At 42.5% G+C, this 19,556-nt stretch overlaps 1 protein-coding gene across 9 annotated transcripts; it reads right to left on the bottom strand.

Annotated features, from left to right (window-relative positions):
• Positions 1-19,329, bottom strand: eps15 (epidermal growth factor receptor pathway substrate 15). Of its 9 annotated transcripts, none has more exons than XM_088312756.1 (25): positions 19,155-19,329; positions 16,285-16,326; positions 15,413-15,502; positions 15,278-15,325; positions 15,087-15,182; positions 14,892-14,954; positions 14,684-14,809; positions 14,391-14,450; positions 13,836-14,066; positions 13,462-13,607; positions 12,577-12,733; positions 11,727-11,809; positions 10,555-10,627; positions 9,020-9,226; positions 8,056-8,253; positions 7,587-7,958; positions 7,432-7,512; positions 6,426-6,606; positions 6,320-6,364; positions 5,646-6,043; positions 5,507-5,573; positions 5,357-5,427; positions 4,662-4,797; positions 4,307-4,512; positions 1-314 (listed from the first exon to the last, which is right to left on the bottom strand). In XM_088312756.1, exons 1-25 carry the CDS (start codon positions 19,320-19,322, stop codon positions 174-176), a joined length of 3,486 nt encoding a protein of 1,161 aa, XP_088168882.1. In that variant the 5' UTR covers positions 19,323-19,329; the 3' UTR covers positions 1-173. The 9 variants fall into 9 exon arrangements, with proteins under 9 accessions (XP_088168882.1, XP_088168881.1, XP_088168889.1 ...); XM_088312755.1 differs by having other exon boundaries at positions 5,507-5,576; positions 19,155-19,328; XM_088312763.1 differs by having other exon boundaries at positions 6,447-6,606; positions 19,155-19,328.
• Positions 19,330-19,556: the final 227 nt, after the last annotated feature.

The raw sequence follows: 19,556 nt of genomic DNA, 5'->3' as shown, positions 1-19,556 counted from the left end.
GAAGACAGTCTGGAGGACAACATTTCTTTCGTTCAAGAATGCTCTGAATTAGTCCTACAGGGTCCCCACGGCGCTTTGGTTCTTGAACAGGCCACGTGTGGCTGTGCTGGGCTGAGGGAAAAGTGGAGGCGGGGTTTGGGGTGGGTTGTGATGGACCAGGGGGAAGAAGCCCCTCAGGAAAGTTCAGACTTGCTGAGAGCGATGGCCAACTCCAGGTCTTCTTGTTCCTGCTGGGTGAGCCGGGCCACACGCTCTTTCTCCTCGCGCTCGCTCTCGCGCTTTGCCCACTCGATCATGTCTTCTTCCGTTGGATACTGACACAAAAAGACACAAAGTATAGTGAATAGAATTGTGACCTGGCACTGAAATGATCGTTTTACTGCACATAAAATTTTATTGAGTCAAATATCGAAATCACACCAGATGGGGGAAAAATGTGCATTGGTAAATTTCTGGTATTAGTCATTATTTGTAGAGGATTAATAATAATGTCTGTGAGTATTTTTATATAATCTGTCGTCATGTGTTGCTGCACTGTAGGTGGTCAACTATCAGTTTCCGAAAGGGTTTAAACACCACCACCATCAGTGCCATGTTATCCCGTCTATGGTGTTTAGTGTTGTGTGTTAGCATCAAACTAGCGGAAAGCACAGATGTGTCTTTATTTTGTACTTTTATGTTCGACTGTCCTGTGCAATAAGATGCCAAAAGTGCATCAACAAAGGCCGCTCAGTGACGGCACGTGACTGTACTGGTACCACGGTCCAATTAAGTGTTTGAGCGCCTGCCTCAAACTCCCGAGGTTCGACTCTCAGCCTCTGCACTTGGAGTTTGTTGATTGTCACTGGTCCCCTCCCATAAAGTGTTCCAACAGATTGGTCTGACATCGCCTGCCTCTGCTGCTCACAGCAGCCATATTTACAAGATGATCCATTCAGGTGCTGCTGGAGAATACGTGACACATTTGCATGGTGGCTGGGAACTGCTATGATACGCGCTTTGTATTGCTCGGCATTTCCACACATACGTGTTAACTACGGTTTCTTGTTCTTTTTACGAGTGCGCTCTAGTATGCGTCAGTGGTACTGGATGGCCACATAGGAACATGTACTTCCTAACCTGATGTTTGGGGGGAAAAAAACCTGCTATTTTAAATATGGACAAAATGCCTGCAAGATTTGGTGCTCTTAATATTGCTTTTTTGTTAACACATTTCTCATTGTGTGTATAAAAGATACTAACACAATAAAGAGTTTGAAGCAAACAACAAAATAACTACATACTGCAAAAAAATATAATAAACCAGCGCAAACGGCTCTCTTGTATAAATAATATCATTCAAGGATGGCACAAAACTGCTGGACAAGAAACCAACATAAGTGCAAGATATCATTTCGTAAATTAATTCCACAAAAACCTACTCACGCAAAATGTCTATTCTTTAGGTACTACTTTTGTACCCTTTATCATTCCAAATCAACATAATTAAAATATCAGGCTAACTCATTTTAGAATATTGGGCAGCATAAGTGTGTCTGACATCTACTGGTGATTGGTGATATTGCAGCTTGAAACGACAGTCGACCTTTGCATTTTCACAGTTTGGTAACCAATGGATTTGAATATTTGATTTTTTTTTTTTTTTTTTTACTTTTTCATATTTTGGATATTTTCCCACATTTCCACCCATTTTGGGTGGAAAATAATTCAATGATTATCAGTCTCCATGGGGGGTTTATATATAAAAAAAATAATCATATAATCAACGGTCCACTCAGTGTGTGGCCGTGGCATAGTAGTTGCGCATGATGTAGGAGTACCTAGTTAAGGGTCCGGTGGGTGTATCGTTAGCATGCGAAAAGAGGTCAGGCCTTCAAAAACTCCAAAACAGAAACATGCATTGTCACAGCTGGCACATGTGATGCAGATGGAGAATTAATCAAAACAGTCATGCAAATCAACTTAAGTGCATCTAAGATGATGATGACCACGATGAAGAGGAGGAGTGACCATCTTAACTTTGCACGGCATGTGATCAATGTAGATGAAAATTGGGATTAAGTTCCTTAATAGCATATTCCCTGAAATACAGACCACATGACTTTATTTAGTCAACTACTGACAATACGTCCGCTCATGCAGTCGGCTTTAATGTGTATAAATACCTTTCAGGGTGGGGAAACACAATACTGTTTGTAAATGTCACAAGGACCAATTAACCAGAGAATCCACCCGTTGCTGTCCATACAACACGATAATAGCCTTGCGTTCAATTAAACACGCCCAGATTTCACATGCACACCATACAAGTGAGTTTTAATTTGACTTTGTCGAAACATCTGAATGCAAATGCGCAACTATTCCAGGTGTCACAACTTAATGCACAACTAGCCGTTCTCAAGCACGGAGATGAATATTCACAAGTGTTTGATCCATGAAAACGCTGGACGACCACTTTTTCTTTGCCTTTCTGTGATTCTTCCAGTCTCCCTGTTGCACCCCGCTGAGACTCTTGGCTCAGAGGCTTGAGGCGTTAGGCGTTTATTTCAATGGATGATAAGTCTACACCTCAAATAGCTACCTTGCCTATACAGTTAATCAAGATTTTTTTTGATCAGGTCAAAACTAATTCATTCACTTTCCATTATTTCCAATAGAGAAAACAAACTTGGATTGCGTTCGATTTAAGTGGGAGTCGACTGTGCTTGCTTTGAATGAGATAAGCCAAGTATGAAAATTAAACGCGTGCATGTGGCACTGCGATAGTGGTGATATTTAAATAAATAAATGAAAATAGGACCAAAGCAAAAGCTCATGCAGTTACATGCAGATGGAAGCACAGAAGTCAAAAATGGCGCCCTTGATTGAACTCTTTATTTAAAGTCTTCGACAACAAAGATGTAAGGACGGACAGACCAACACACAGACAGGAAAAGCACTAGCTCCACAAAGAAGGGCATGCAGGGGTCATGTGGGTATGATCATGTGATCTGAGAAGGGTGGCAGTGATGAAGTCATGCATCTCACATTGCAGTTACAAGAGGACCGTTTATTTCTTTTATTATTATTTTTTTAATATATTAATAATTTACTGCTGGCAAATTCAACTTCAACTAAAGTGGTGCCTAGACATACAAGTGACCAGACTTGGGAGATTTTCCAGATACGTGTAGACTTTTTTTTTTGCTTGAGATATCAGTGCTGAATGCTGGCAATATACTAAATTCACAATAAACAGCAGTACAGTATGGTAAAAGTGAATATTTAATCCAAAAAGAGGTTGCAAGCTGTTGAAGTTTACCGTCAAACTAAACTTAAAGGGAATTACATCCAGTGTGTTTAAAACAATCAAACTTTGATAGCATTAAGCTAGTGGGGGCATTTTATTGGTTAGCATCGATAGTTGTGATTTTAAGCAGACATGACGGAACAACACGTCTAGGCAGATAACACTGGCCAACAGCAAATTTGAATCAGAGATGGCTTTTTATGTGCCACAGTCTACTTTTTTTTTCTAGCACAACAGGTTTTTGACTTTTTTTTTGTCTATAAAAGCGTGCACAGTACGGATTTTACCATGCGTTGTAACCCTAACCCTTACATCATAAATACCACTAAATATATTACACTATTTTTGTTATCATCATGAAAACTTGACGTGGTAGAAAAAAAATTAGGACATATTCAGAATCAGGACAAAAAAAAAAAACTCTACAAAAGTTTATTTGCACGCCGTGTTGTTCAAAAAATGTGCGTTGACCCCACACTGAATTGCTCCCGATGATGTACGGGCCACAGGTGTGTGCAGTTACGGGTATATTGCGTTTTGGGGTAGTATTGGTGGTTCCTATAGTTATGATGATTAAGTGTTGGTCTTAGCTAGATTAAGTCGCGCAAATTGTCACAGCAGGCCGAGGTAGCAAAAAGCTTGTCGTGCCAAAGGTCACGCGTGCATCCATGTTGTGTGTACAGTGTCGCCACATTCCTTCATATGGGTGCATCCAACCACAGTCAAACAAAGAAATTCATGCGTGAATCTACCCCCCTCTTTCTCTCTCAGGTCCACACCCAAAACAAAAAAACAAAAACACATTAGTGATTAAGGAAAATTAATGTAAATGCAATGATTGTGTCCATACAGTTGACGTTAAGTGTAGATTGGTTTCTTGTGAGAGAGGATGGAGGGAGAGAGAAAGCGCCAGTGCTTGACTAACTGAGCAGAAAATAAGATGAGAGCAGAGGAGTGTGTGTGCATCTACTGAGAGTCAGGTGGAGGTGAGGGAGAGGGCGACGGGGCGGTGCTCACTTTGTCAAAGCTGGCAAATCGGTCAGCTTCCTGTACGTGTTGACGAGGAGGGGAAGAGGGGGCGAAGGGGTCGACTACGGGATCCTTGGCAGGCAGGGAGGAGGAGGAGGAAGAGGAGGAGAACTCTCCAGAGGTTTGCGTAGGGAAGTGGCCACGTCGGTGGAAGGAGTCCGTGGACTCAGTTCGGGAGAGGGACGATCGCTTACCTGCAACAACGACGCAAGTGCGTGTTTCAGACACACACACACACACAATCACAATCACACTAAAGCTGCTTTTCGACTTAGGCTGAACCCTTTTGACAAATAATCAAATTGAATTATTTTTTTCTTCACATGAACGACTTTGCACTGACCCGGAGGTGGCGGTGGCGGTCTGGTGGGCGTCCCTGTTTTGGGAGGCAGGGCCGGCGGAACGTCCAGGTTGGCGGGCTGGCTGTCGTCCTGGAACAAGTTCTTATTGTTGATGGCGAACTGATCGGCGCCGTTTGACTGCAACGTTCAAGAAAACACATACAGTGAGCAATGTTAGAAGTTTGGAGATGATTAATTTTCCGGAACTGTTAGCAGTTTCACTTTGCTTTTGTTCCATCTCCACTTTAGAAATAAACCAACTCAGGGGGAAGAGGCTTCACTTCCACCGACTCATTTCTCAACACTGATGACTCAGACTTTGTCCAGCAGGGTGTGCTAACATGCACTCCGAACAGCCCAATGAGTAAAAGGGTTGATGGTCGCGAGTGATGCTTCGTCCATATAATGGGCGCGTCGCTTTACAAGGCGCTTTGTTTGTTTTGGGGAAGATTAGGGACTTTAAAGAGCACCCTATGGCCCGGAAAATACGGTATTCTTTTTTCCCCCCCAGCCTTATACTGTAATGTCATTTACAGAGAGTATAGTCAGAACTATGCACCAGTCGAACATCCTGTCTGGCTGCGAGCTTGTGTAATAAAACATATACATCATAGACAGCAACAGTGTATCCATCCCACGGGACATCAATTACTGTAAATTTTCTCCAAAATGTCACAATGCTGAAAATGGATATTACCTTTGTCAGCGCACTGAAGTCAGCAAAGCCGCCTCCGAACGATTCATTCCCAAAAACAGCAGCAAATGGATCTACAAAGAGCACAATAACATTGGCAAGATAGTCAATGTTGGGTATCCGAACAGGATAGAAGCCTATGAAAAGTCCTACCTGGGTCAGAGTTGGCGCTCACCGTGGTACCACCTGGAGCAAAAGGGTCATTGGCTGTTGCAGTGTCCTTCTGAGAACAATAAATGTTCAATTAACCGAATGGGAGTTCAACAATTTCAATGCCTTAGAGAGGACTCACCAACGCCAGAGCAGCGCTGGGTGGAGAAGTGCTAAATGGATCCGTCCCTGCGTACTGACACCCAAATGGATCTGTGTCACCGGTGACGTTCATCGTGTGAGGAAACGGATCTGATTCAGTCGCATCTTTGGCCGAAGAGCTGAAGGGATCCGCAGCTGGTGCGGCTGGATTTGTAGGCTGAGAGGTGAAAGGGTCCGCTTCTGTTGTCATTGCTGAGGAGGGATCGTCGCGCTTGGCCGCGAACAGGTCTGGCTCCGGCGCGTCAGTCGTGTTACCGAACGGGTCGGCGGAGCCAGAGAACGGGTCGTCTGAGGAAAAATGGCTGCTGGCGGTTTGTGTGAAGAAATTGTCCGCAGCGAAAGGATCTGACCCTTTGAAAGGATCTCCCCCAAATGGATCTGAAAAACAAACAAACGTTTATTCCTCCCATTTCTGTGGAATATGATGCACATTAATGTGGGGGAAAAATGTTAAGACACTTATTTGTTTTAGTAGAAGAAAAGCAAATCCCGGCAGGGGAAAGAAAATCCAAAAAAGCAAAACTTGTTTAGAAGAATGTCATTGTTATTTGCCTTTTTCATTACACACACAAAATCAATCCATCTCTTTTCTATGAATGTTAAACTGCTACATGAGAGACTGCCAGTACAGTTTGTATGCTTTCTCAAACGTACCAGCAGCGTCCACTTTTCCAAACAGGTCATCTTTAAACGGATCATCTAAAAAACAAATGTTACACTTTCAACAGTGTGGCATCAGAAGACAACAAATGACACATACCATAGATCGAAAGGGGCTCACGCTCTGTAAACGGGTCCGCGTGGAAGAAGTCCATCTCAGGCGGAGGCGGCTGGCTGTTTGGGGCCGGCGCAGCGGGAGGAGGTTGTGCTGGTAACGAGGGCGGGATGACTTCTGAGGAGGCGCCAGCTTCTGGTTTGACTTCGGGCTCTGGTGAGGAGACCTGTAGAAAAGTGTTGGCTTTGGCTAACAATTTCACAAATCACAGCTTCCAAATCTTCACCACAAAAATGGACCAGCGTCGAACTTTGTACTCTTCCTGTTAGGCTCTTCCATTCCTTTTTAATTTGAATGACTCAAGGGCGACAGCACGCCTGACTAGTTAACATGTCCACGTCACTGCTCAGAGGTGCAGGGTTCGATTCCGGCTCCGGCCTTCCTGTGTGGAGTTTGCATGTTTTCCTCCCACATTCCAAAAACATGTATGGTAGGTTGATTGAATGCTCTAAATGTCCCCCGGTGTGAATGTGAGCGCAGCTGGTTGTGTCGTTTGCAATTGGCTGGCAACCAATTCAGGGTGTCCCCCTCGCCTACCGCCCGAAGACGGCTGGGAAAGGCTCCAGTACACGACTCTTGTGAGGAGAAGCGGATCAGATACGAGGATGGATGGATGAATCAAGGGCGCCCTCTATTGGTTAATGCCCAGACGGTAAATTGGCCGTCAAATGCTTCAAGACCATGCGCTAGAACTTGCAGCGGAAGTCCGGACGAGGCCCTGGCTAGCCAATGAAAAGCGAAAATCTGCATAGAACTGATGCAAATTTAAATGCATTGGTAGCAAAAAATATAATGCTCAAAAGCCACTGTTAAATATTCTATATGCTTTTTCCATGGAAAATATAAATCTGCGTATATGCGCACTTATGGGTGCCGAACTGTATGCGTATTACAAGTTAGTGTGATCAAATTCCTCCGGAGTGACGCAATGTCCAAAAAATGAACAGCCAATAAATCAACTGATCATCACTACTGCAGGAGAAATCTTTACCTTGGGTGGGCTTGTTTTAGGTGACGCCGCGGCATCATCTTGGGCTTCAGAGGACACGTCAGGCGAAGGATTCTCATGTTCCTAGCGATGTCACAGAAGAAGGTGTGTTACGTAAACATTCAGACTGTTAAATGATTCTTTTTTTTCTTTCATACATTCACAGTTTTCTCCTGTGGCTTTGTGTACATGTCAGAGGAAGCTAAGCTAGTATAGAGGTCATCCAAAGCATCAGGCTTCAGTTTTTCCTCTTCTGGGGTCTTGGGCCGCTCTTCTTCCTCGTCTCCATTCACTCCTTTCTCCGTTTTTTCTGAGAGTTCTTTTTGAGGGTATGAGGCAGCAGTTGTTTCTTCCTCCCTTTGCTCTTTAAGTTGGTCCTCTTGGAAGAGGTCCCGGTGGAGAAGCTCTGGCGTGGGACCTGCAGATCCGTTGACCATGACGGGAGAGTCGTCTTCCAAAGCTCTCTTCCAGCTCAGTTGGGCTGCCATTGACCTCTCCTCTACCTGAAGGTCGTTCAGTCTGTGTTGGACCTGATCAGCACATTGGATGGAACGTTAAAAGGGGAAGCACAACACAGGTAGCGCGAGCGAAAAAAACACTTTGCGGGTTGCGATGTTTCAATCTGACCTGAGCAACTTGTGTGAAGGAGTCACGCACAGACTCCTGCAGAGGGGTGAGTTGCTCCTGCGCTGCTTGGACCTTCTCCTGCAGTGTCCGGCTTTCCTCCTGCAAAGCCAGAAGCTCCTCTCGAGCCTGGACCAGCTCCTCTTCGTACTGGCATATCCTCTGCTCTTGCTCCTCGTGCTCCGACTGCAGCGATGTAATCTGATGGGCAGTACATTCCGGTCAATGTTTTGATTAAATACAAAAAGATGTCGGCTTTCACGAATGACAACAGAAATTAAAAACAATAAAAAATCACTGTCGACAAGCCGAAAGCAGAGAATTCGGACAATTCATTAATAATTACTGAAATAGATTCATTTGGAAATTGATTAGTTGCCGAATAATAGATTAAGTTTGACACCTCTAACAGGAAATGTTTAGGATTATTTTAAAAATGCGCATAGAAAAAAATGCCTTGACTTTGTCACAGATGAAATACATTTGTTGCATTGTTGCTGGATTGGCACAGGCTATTTTTGACAGAAGATAGAGGCGCATCTCAATAAATTATACCACTGTAGAATAATTTATTGATTTTATTAGTTCAATTACAAAACAAGTATAATTTAGTATACAGTTTATATTTGAGAAAAATATATTTCAAAAGGCCAATGCTGAGTGATGATATGTCAAATAAATTCTGAACGCTTGTGTCATATTAAAATTTCTTGGTGGATGGTGGATTTTGAGTTTTCCTCACCTACAAACTATAATTACAAAATTATTTAAAAAAAAAAAAAAAAAAAAAACAGTCAAAAAATTATTCCACTGTCTGTGTAGTGAATCTATGCAGTGTCAAATGATTTTCAAGGTCAAAGTGACGATCAAATGGGTATACATTTAAATTTGATTGCAGCAAATCAAATATGCTCCTAAAATGTAGATGCCAACATCAAGTGTCAGGCTTGTAATAATGTTTTGTAACCTGGTTGCTTTGAGGGAGGTGACAAAAGCCTTCTGCCAAACCCACCAGTTGGCTCTCTTGGCTGGTCTGCTGGCGAATGTGGGCCAGCTGCTCCTCCAGTGAGCCTTTTTGCTGGTCCAGCTCCTCCAAAGCCTCCTGGACCTTCTGACGCTGAGTCTGAAGCTGCTGCAGAGCTTCGCTTTCTCTTGCCACCTCACCTTGAAGATCCTGTGGAAAAAACATGTGGTGTCATTATATCAATAAATTGGCAACTCCATTGAATATAAATAGGTAAAAGTTTAAAAAAGCTCTCTAAGTGAACATGCCATCTTAAAATGTGCAGTACAGAGAGAAGATTGTGCAGCAACCAGCAAAATATCACATCTTACGAAATGGAAACAGCTCATACATATACTTTCAGTTAAACTTCATTTGACACTTGGTGTGACTCATCTGCAGAGCAGAAGTGACAACAGGGACTTTCACAAATTCTCACGACGCGAATCTATTAGAACTCACAATGTTAAGCTTTATACTGCAGCTAAACTTGTGTGCATGTTAACAGAAAAACAAAGTATACAACTAAAACGGACAGCTTTACAGATGAGATGCAAAACCACAGGTCTAAAATAAAATGTCATCTACTGAATCAGTTCAATGAGCATAAAACGTGGCAAGAGCTTCTCATTAATAGATCCTCTCCACGAAAATAAAGTATTTTCAGTGCCAGTGAAAATAATGCTGGTACGCAACTAAATTTCGACATCGAGCGACCCCAACAGCTTACATCATCTCAGTAACTGCTTATGTAAATTATCAAGGGGATGTTTGCCAATGGCTGAGGCGCCATCTGCTCAGCTAATGTGAATTTCAACTTCGCGGTGTTTTCATTGTAGACATGACTTTTGCCTGAGCTCAAAAACAGTAAATATGTGAGGTTTTTTTTCAGCAAACAACGGGATAGGTTCCCCAAAATCCACAAATTTGCGAATGCTCAACAGCGAATATGCGGGGGGTCACAGTACAATATGTGTGAATTAGCTATCATGTTTTGAGAAATGACAATTTCAGTTACCATCCAAATGTTGCTTCACCAGAAAGAAAGTATCATGAGCTGAAAGTAATGTGGGTGTATGTTCAGGTGTCAAGTCATTAATGACTATGTGGAAATAGAAACAGTGCAGTGAAAAAGCCACATAAGCAATATAAGATCAACATCAATCGACGTAAGAGTCCTTGAAAAGGCTTCCACATCTTTGAGTGAAGTAAGCGAGTGGCCCTGTAAGCCACTATCGCCCAAAATAGTGCTCAAGCATTCCGACACACCCACACAAGGGCAGCAGTCTCTTGGACGCCCTTGGTGTTGTTCGCAAAACATCTCAGGTAGCTCGTGTGCTATTTCAGCATTCAGTAGCCACATTAAATCAACACTGTCCGACTGAGAATGTGACCCGAAAATGGCACAAGGTATAAACAAGAATTGGATTTTTCAAAAACAATTGGGATGTCAAAATCAACATTTAAAACTTAACAGTTGGTCACTAACTCGGTCTTACCTGGACTTCGTTGTTGTGCTCGATGACGGCCGCCTCCTTCTCCTTAATCTCCTCTTCCACCGTGGTTTTCTCCCTGCGGTTCCAGCACAAAAGATAGGAACATTTAGCCACTGAGGACAAAGAAGTTACGATTCCCAGACTGCGAGGGCACAGCCAGCCCGCCGCTGCACCGCCGTCTGTTCGCTCATCGGCCGCAACCCGCTGCTTTCCCTGGACAACCATGACCTTCGATTTAAATGAAAATGGTAATCAAATAAGATATGACTCGGATGCTGCAAGTAAGCGAGCTCGTGCTTGATCGGTCAAGTAAGTGGGAGATGAGAGGTGAGAAGCAGATGGCTGGCATGAGGGAGGAGGAGAGTGAGGACCAACCTACATCCTTCACTTGCTGCCTCAACGTCTCCAACAGTGCTCTGATTAATGCAACTTTAAGTGCATTTTCTCGTAATAACAAAATGGATCCAACACTGAGAATTAATTGAGAGGAAGGTATTCATTTAACAATACGTTTAACATAATGGTTGTAGTGTTGTTTTTGTAGGCTCATTTTACAATAATGTCACTTCAAATGTGTTATATAGGGTGGAGTGCAATATTTGTGACGCGAATACAATAAAAAAATATAAACCTTGCATCCAAGCACTTTTTGCGGCTTTAGAGTTTTGTTGATTTTCCCGAAAATTTCTTTCTTCGAAGAGATGAATGTACTCACAGGGTTTGGATAGAAATAGAAAAGTGCAACCTTGTCTGGAGTGGAAGTGAGGGAAGTCTGCTTCCGCACACTCACAAAAAGGACACAACATTGAGTCATTTATGGAAATTGTTCACATGCAAACGACAGTTAGGTGAAGGTGGGCATGTGACTGACAATTTGTAGCATTAAACTGGTGGTGCTAAATGTGGTATTTTTTGCCACAATCCCCAAGCTTCTGCTTACTCATTTGTACTAAGTCATTATCGTCAGTTAAATTGAGTCGATCAATTCATGGAAAACACACTGCACTCTGGTGGTCAGAGCAAATAATGCAGTCAGTGAAACACTAGTATTGTACATATAGGAGGAGACGCCATATTTGCATCTTTAAAAATAATGGGTTCAACAGGATGATTACTGAACAACCGTCTCAACACAACAACCTGCAGGACTTTTCCTATCCCCAAACAAATCATACCTTTGCAGTTCGACAATCTCGTTACTAAGAGAGTCCAGCTCCTTGATGGCAGAGAAGTCCGCTGACAGGTTGGCCACATTGTTCTGTGGCAAAGGAAGCACAGAGGCGCGTTGATTGGAGGCGAGCAGCGAACACAGACAATAATCATTAAACAGCAACAAGCAAGTCACATAACTGGACAAAAGAAAAAGAACAGTTACACAGCTGAGCTCACTGATGAGGAAAAGTTGCACAAGACAGAAACAAGAATGTATGCGGTGCTTCTGTAATGGGCATTAAAACAGATGTTGGCCTAAAACAAACACAATATAGACAGAAACCTCCACACTTGTATTTTAGTTTCTGGGACTAAGCACGTAAAAGGTGGGAAACAGAAAGTGAGGTGACTCATAAAGTGGAATGAAACAGACGCGCAAACTCACTTGTCCATCCGCATGAGAAGGGGGCAGAGTAAAAATGCGAAGTGCAGAAAAACAGGGATTAAAAAAAAACTGTTGCAATGACAGCAAAAGGAAAAACGAGGCGAAAATAAGTACAGGCAAAGCAGGAAAAATACTGGCAAATGTACACTTTTGGCAAAAGTAGCCAAATGGGAACATGCCGGATCATTGAGCAGCACACAATGTTCGAAATGTTAAATGTGTATTAAACCTATCAACAAAAACAATGCCTGCTATTTATTTATTTATTTTTGTCATATGACTGCAATCTAAACTTGTTTTTCAATTAAAAAATACATTTCAATCGAGTGTTTTTGCTATTCACAGGCCGGCACGGTCTCTATCCCCGCAAATCGCTTCATGCTATTTAATGAACAGTAATCCAATTGAGTGCATCGGTCAAATTTCACCTGTTTTACGTTGAGTCTGTCAGATGGCGGGATCATATCCGGGGAAAGACTCTGCGGTGGGTCCAGACCTCGTGTCAACTTCTGATTGATCAGATGGAGCGCCAGGGCGAACTGCTCTCGGGTCAGTTTTCCAATGTTGCCAATGTCACAAAGTTCCCTGAGGGAAGGACGGCAAACAGGTTACACAACAGACTAACGATCAACGCCTAAGGCCGCGGCAGATCACAACTGTCCGCCAATTATGACCAACAGAGCAGACAAACTCAGCAGGACAGAAACTAATTAGAAAAAATCTATTTGGCGCAGGATTTTTCCGTCTCTCTCTCTCGAGAGAGACAACAGTGTGACTTTTTCATCGAGAGAAATTTTCTTTCCCATAAAAATGGACTTTTATTATGAAAAAGGCTCAGTTCTTTAATGTCGCCCACTGAGCTTTTACTTGATCACAAGCTCTGTAAATACATGCTGCGTTAATCGAGGGGATTGGTTAATTAAAATGTATTTAATTCATTCTTTTATTTTTTTTATTCATTTATCTCAATAAATAATTTGTAACTCTAATAATATAACAATAATAATAATAATAATAATAACTCTAATAAGTTTGATTGTACTGGGGGAGGATTGCGCACTGTGTCATGTTTTTAACCACATTTATTGAATGAGGTAAAATATCGCAGTCGTGGTCCAACATGCAGGCAGCCCACCTTCCCTTGAGAACAAACACTTGCCCACCACAGGTCTACATCAACACTTACGATACGCTTTTCTATGTTCCCCCACTATTCTTGAGAGTGGTTCCAACTACCCAATTTTTAGAGGTAGTAAACTTGACAACAGGTAAAAGATCCAAATTTAAAAGGAAACAAGTTGTCAGCCTCTTACCAGATGCGTGCGAGCGTGGCAGAAGGCAGCCCCGTTTTGAGAAAGATATCTCGGACTTCGGGTCCAGACACCAGCCCATCCATGTCTCCGTCTGTCTTGCTGAAGAGTTCGTCATATTTGGCTTTGTCCGGCGGCGACACCACCCACTGAGCACATGCCAAAAAGTGTATTTAGAGAAAATAAAGCAACTCAAATCATGGACGTCAGACTCAAACTATCTAACACATACGCAAGTGGTAACACAATTTACCTTCACATTCCCTTTGGTCTTGTTCTTTTGAAAAACACACTGCGCTATCCAGTTTGAAATCATTTTAAAGTGCTTGACACAAAATTAAGCTGTAACGGCCAGGATGGACTGGTAGCGTACTCACAGGGGCGGCTGCTGGCGTCGGGGCAGGAGCTGGGGCGGGTTTAGGGGGTAGGGGCATGGTCTTAGAGACGGCATGGGAGGCGCGACTCTCTTTGACGGAGGGGGGCGAGGGTAACAAGGGCATCGCGGGAGGCACCGAGGCTTTTTTTCTCTTGGAGGGTGGAACCAGGGGAGGCGGGAGCGACATGGGAACAGTTTCTCCTTCCAGGGCTCTATACACCAGATACATGGCCTGGCAGGGAGTTGAGTCGGACAATAAAATACATCAAAGGTAGGGAGAACAGTCGTTCAAACTTTTGAAGTTATCACACATGCACATAAAAGTAGATTTTCACAAGTTCAACGAAAAAGCTCACATTCCTCCTCTCACTGGACTGGCCACAATATATAACAGTACATAATACTACCGACATAAATAGGAGGACTGACAAACTTTTTGTCTTAGAAGACAGGCTTGCTGAACTGCTTTTCATTGCTCCACAATAATGACAATCCTGGCTGACTGATTGCTCCTTGACCAGATTCACAGTAGTGTCCACTAAGCCTCACGTCTTACCACAGAGAATTCGTCTTTGTCCAACATGCCGTCTCTGTCGATGTCACTGAGCTCCCACACCTTCAAAAAAAAAGACCCTTTTTTAAAAATCATACACAACATTACAAACTTGTGTATGATGAAAACTCTGATTCACATCCATTATTTTCATATCCTAAAAAATGACATCACACCAAATTGATTGATGTTAGGACTCATCAAATTACTAAATTGGAAAACTTTCTCAATTTCCAAAAGCAAGTGGAGTTGCTTTGTTTCCAAAACATTACAAGAGTGCGACAAGCAGCTCATACCCGGCCCAAAATGTCGACTGGCAGTTTGGAGTTGAGCAGGACGGGCTTGACTTTGTCTCCTGTTAGCATCCCCCCGACTGGGCCAAGGCTGTCAAAGATGGAGTCAAACTTGACCTTCTCTTCAGGCTGAAAGAACAAGAAAACAGAAATAAAAAATATTGCTGATAAATTTTATGTTTAAAAAAGACAACAACAACAAAGGCATCACCTTGACGACCCAGGGAAGATCAGTGGTTAAGCCCCCGACTAACAGCGGGCTGCTTGTGTCGTGCTGGAAACAAATATTAGCTTGATTCTTTCATGTATGAATAAAATTAATAATAATGACTTCAAATTGAATATAGTAGCACATATGGGATCATATGGATATCAATTTGTAACTGATACAGAGAAGCTGACTTACAAATTTGGGGGGCGGAACAGCCATATTAAGGCTCTTGAGTGCCACCTCCAGGCCATTCTGAGCACAGGCCACCAAGCGCAATGCGATGAAAAATTGCTGTGGAGGTAACGTCAACATAAACATACAATTATATTGTCCCCCGCCCCAAAAAAAATCATGCGATATAACGCCCCTACAACGGTCTCCCGTACCTGTTTGTTGAGACAACCTTTGCGTTCCGAGTCAGACAGATCCCAAATCTGTGGCGGACATTTATCAAACATTTATCAACATTGAGCAGTTCGCAGACAGCATAATTGAACATGTTGGTTGCAGGCATGACTTACCTTGCCCAGGACCAGGTCAGCCAGGCCCGACCGCTTCAGGAAGAGAGCTGCTTCAGCTGCTGCCACTCTCCCGCTACCTCTGGGATCCACCTGCAGGCAGCGAGCGGGCAGGCACACAAATCCAAAGACAGAATGCATCCATCACAGATAAATCATCATGGTCGGAACATTCCACATGGGCCTTACTTTACATCAAAATGCTTTATTCCACAAGTCATAAAAAAAGCAATACTAAAAGCTCAAAGCAGTTGTGAAACAAATTGGTGAAACTTTTGAGAAAACAGGAGCCCCAGTCATTTTAAATGAATACGATATATACAAATAAAACCAAAGCTCCATTCTCAGTCGTACAACAGCATCAGGTACAGTCTGTCATGACACATTGGGCAGAGCGCTGCATTATTAATTCATAGTCTGACTTCCTGTACGGGAAGCAATAACTGGAGAGGTCACATGATCACAGGATATGAAGCTACTCTACTTCTGCAACGTGCTCCCACCAGCCACCACATTAGGTACACGTGCCACAATTTAATGAGGTCAATACCAGAGAAGAGCAAAATGTATTTATTATTATTAAATGATTACCTGAATCACTCCAAATTGAGCATAATATCTTTGCAAAGACAGACTTTTTTCATATACTTTCATATTGGACCATTAGATTGTGCAGGCGTAGCTAATAAAGTCTCACGTGAGAGTCTAACATCTGATAATCACAATTCAATTCCTGATGAGGGTCGCGGGCATGCTGGAGCCCATCCCAGCTATCAACGGGCACACACCCAAACTGTTTTTTTTTTGTTTTTTCTTAATTTATTTTAGTGTTCGTCATAAAGGAGGATGTTTACACTGACAATGTACGCTCATACCTGGCGATAGTATTTGTCGTAAATTGGATTTCCACTGGAGAGCTGTTGAGGAAGCACAAGAAAACATTTAATAAGGACCATATTGATTCACAGCCATTTTAAAACCACTTACAAAAGTACAAATAACCGGACTTTAAACATTCCTATAAAATGAACAAATATACCGCAGGGTAACAACAAAAAAAAGCTTAATGAAAGACACCCGCTCAATCGACAAATTACTTCATGAATACATTCATAACTACCAAGTAGTCAGTGGCAGAGACTATTGGAACGAGAGGTTTGGATTTTGGGTTTTTGATTAACCAAAGGCCCTGCGAGATGTGTTTTGCAAAGAATGACGAGTCTTTTTACTGGCGGAAACAAGCGCAGAAAAGAGCAAAAATCAAAGTTTACATTCTGAAAGTAAAAATGAGAGCTGTTATCCTTAAGCTTATAAAAATGCTCCGAAACTACGACACGATACTAGATACAACTTAATCAGGCTGACATAAAAGCCCCGGTGGAAACCACGTCAGCTGTGTGGAATTACTTTGAGGTAAACACGGATGACAACACTTAAAGTCGATCGCAAATTATGCTCTACAAATCTGACGCTCAACTCCGCTAGGCTAAGCTGCGGCAGGGAGAGACCAGGAATTCCAGGCAATGCGGCACGCACACCGCTGTCACTGGCGTCCAGTTGAAAAGTAGTGTCAGAAGATTTGACAAAATACAATATAATCGTATTCCATTTCCCCTTTATCGAACAACAGCATAACACATCAATAATTTGCCAATACACAAAATGACCACATTGAGTATATAAGAAGTGAACTCCACTTTTGCATTTTACATTTTTCATGTCCCCAAACTCGCCACTTTCCTCTTTCGGTCTAGCTGACCGTCTACAGCTGGGCCGAAGAGGAAGACAGTCAGCACTTCCTTCTTAACATGTTGATGTTCTCTGACTCAAAAGGAGCAGGTGCAGCAAAGAACAACATAAGAGCTTGCGTAATGAGCGCCTTACACAACTTGGCAAAAAAAAAGGGCATAAGATCTGCTGGCTCTCTCTGTGGCGTTTGTTTGACCACTTGACATTTTAAGTTAGCAACTGTCAATTGACAGTCAGATAACTGGCCACACACACTTAACTTTGTATAGCCAAGCCAGTTCTCTCACACAATAGTGTGCCTGGAACTAATTGTAGCTCCAAACAGAGTCCTTATTGTACTAATGCATCCACTTGATCTCGACTTGAGCCATCAATGATGCCCACACCTCCAGAGAACGACACAATATGTTGTCAGAGAGCTCAACGAATTTGAAAATAATCAAATTGCAATTTGTTTCTCTCAAAACTGCAATTTACATTTAATAAGCGATTATTTGTTTCAAGGTCCTCTTATTTATGTTTTAATAAACATGCAATAAAATAATCTGTATTACAATAAACATTAACAGATTTATTTTTCATAAATGTTTCAGTGTTATAGGTTGGACTTATGGTAAACTAAAGGCAAATGAACCATGACTTTATAGGAAAGTCCGTTTATCTATCAACTTCACTTAAGAAATACTTTGGATAAATTCAGACTGCAAATGCGATCTGAACCAGATTTTTTTTTAATGACAGTCTGAACATCTCATTTCCATTTTTTTTAATCCAACTTGTGTCGCTTTCACGTGTGGTCCTAAATTGGATACGTATCGGATTTTTTGCAATGTGACCAGTCTGAACGGAGAGGTGATTTATCTGAGCTCTACATCATCAAAATCCCAATATGCGCTGAACACAAAGCTTTGTCCGTGAATCTGCAAAGCTGGTTTTAGTGACAGTATTTATTTATATAAATATATACACGTATACACACGTATACACACGTATATATATATATATATATATATATATATATATATATATATATTATTGCAGGCCTCATACTGTGCACAGTGGGGTTGGTACATGATGGTCTGTTTTTTACTCATTTTGCTAGCATGTGGGTTTAATATAAGTGTGCTATGACTAAGACAATTAGCATCTTCACATGCGTCAAGAGTCCTATGTCAGGGAGAGAAGAATGTCACTTTTCAAAATAAAATATTTTTCAGCCTCGAATAATAAATAAACCTAAAGTACTGCAAGTAGAGAGAACCATGAAAGTGAGGTCCTATAGAAAAGCTTGTTTGCTGGCTCCCCAGACGACAACATTACCAATGAACCCACTCAAGTGGTCATGCACTCATCTCCTGCGTGTTGTTAGAGGCAACAGCGGCTCAGGTAACACCTTGTGGTGTTACCTGCACTAGCAACAAGACTTTTTGACAGCTCGGGTGCTTGGAGCTCAAAGCTCACTTTGTCATAAGGCACCGAGTCGAGGAGGGTCTTTACTACCGCCAGCAATTATCGACCGACATTGTTTGTCTTTGCACTTCCATAACGTAAGCACAGACGTTGATTGTCCAGAAAATGACAGAACATAACAGCCCGGACCACTGCCACAGTTGTCACGTTAACCACTTGAAATGTGCAGTAAAAACAAGGCGCTGGTCTGTCAACGCGGACATGTTTAAACATAACTGAAAAGGAAGAAGTTTCTCCGCTTATCGTAAATGTCAAAAAGCGGATCCAAAACACTGCACACAAACTAGCTGTGAGCTAGCATGCTAGCTAGCTAGCCTCGCCCTTACGCAGTCCCCAAAGAGATTAGGCACAAACTTTTCCCAGTCACAAGCAAAGCAGTCAACTTCCCCCCGGAAAAAAAAGAGCAAAAGAATCGAAACCGAATCAATATAGTCTACCCGAACACTCCGCAACTGCCGAAGGCTTTCCGGGCGGAGAAGACGGCGGACACGAAGCGCTGACAAGAGAGTTTGGACGAGAGTATTACCTGGGTTAGAGTCAGCGAGGCGGCCATAGTCTTTTTGCTTCCCACTGCTGCCTTCACGCCGCGCTGCTGCTGGAGCAGGTTAGCAAACACGCGCGCGTACGCGCGGTCACACGCACACGCGCGCGCGCTCATACACGGGCGAGCAAACAAACGTGCGCGCGCGCTCATACACGCAAACCGGGCTGTCGGAAAACCGAGAAGTAGATTTAAACTACAACTGGAATTGTTACACGCAGTCAAAGCCAGTCCCCGAAAATATTCTGTACAGTACAATTACTAACAACAAAAAAGTTAGAACAATTTGAATCCGAAAATCGTTTTTAACAAAATAAAATACGAGTGCATCAAACCCAACTAAATAAACTAATTCCACTATATATCGAGTAGAATCATCTTTTATTG

The sequence above is a fragment of the Idiotropiscis lumnitzeri genome, chromosome 13 (assembly GCF_059441095.1).
Source record: "Idiotropiscis lumnitzeri isolate Australia: NSW breed Sydney's pygmy pipehorse chromosome 13, RoL_Ilum_1.0, whole genome shotgun sequence".
Classification (NCBI taxonomy): domain Eukaryota; kingdom Metazoa; phylum Chordata; class Actinopteri; order Syngnathiformes; family Syngnathidae; genus Idiotropiscis; species Idiotropiscis lumnitzeri.
This window is presented reverse-complemented; position numbering and strand designations above follow the sequence as displayed.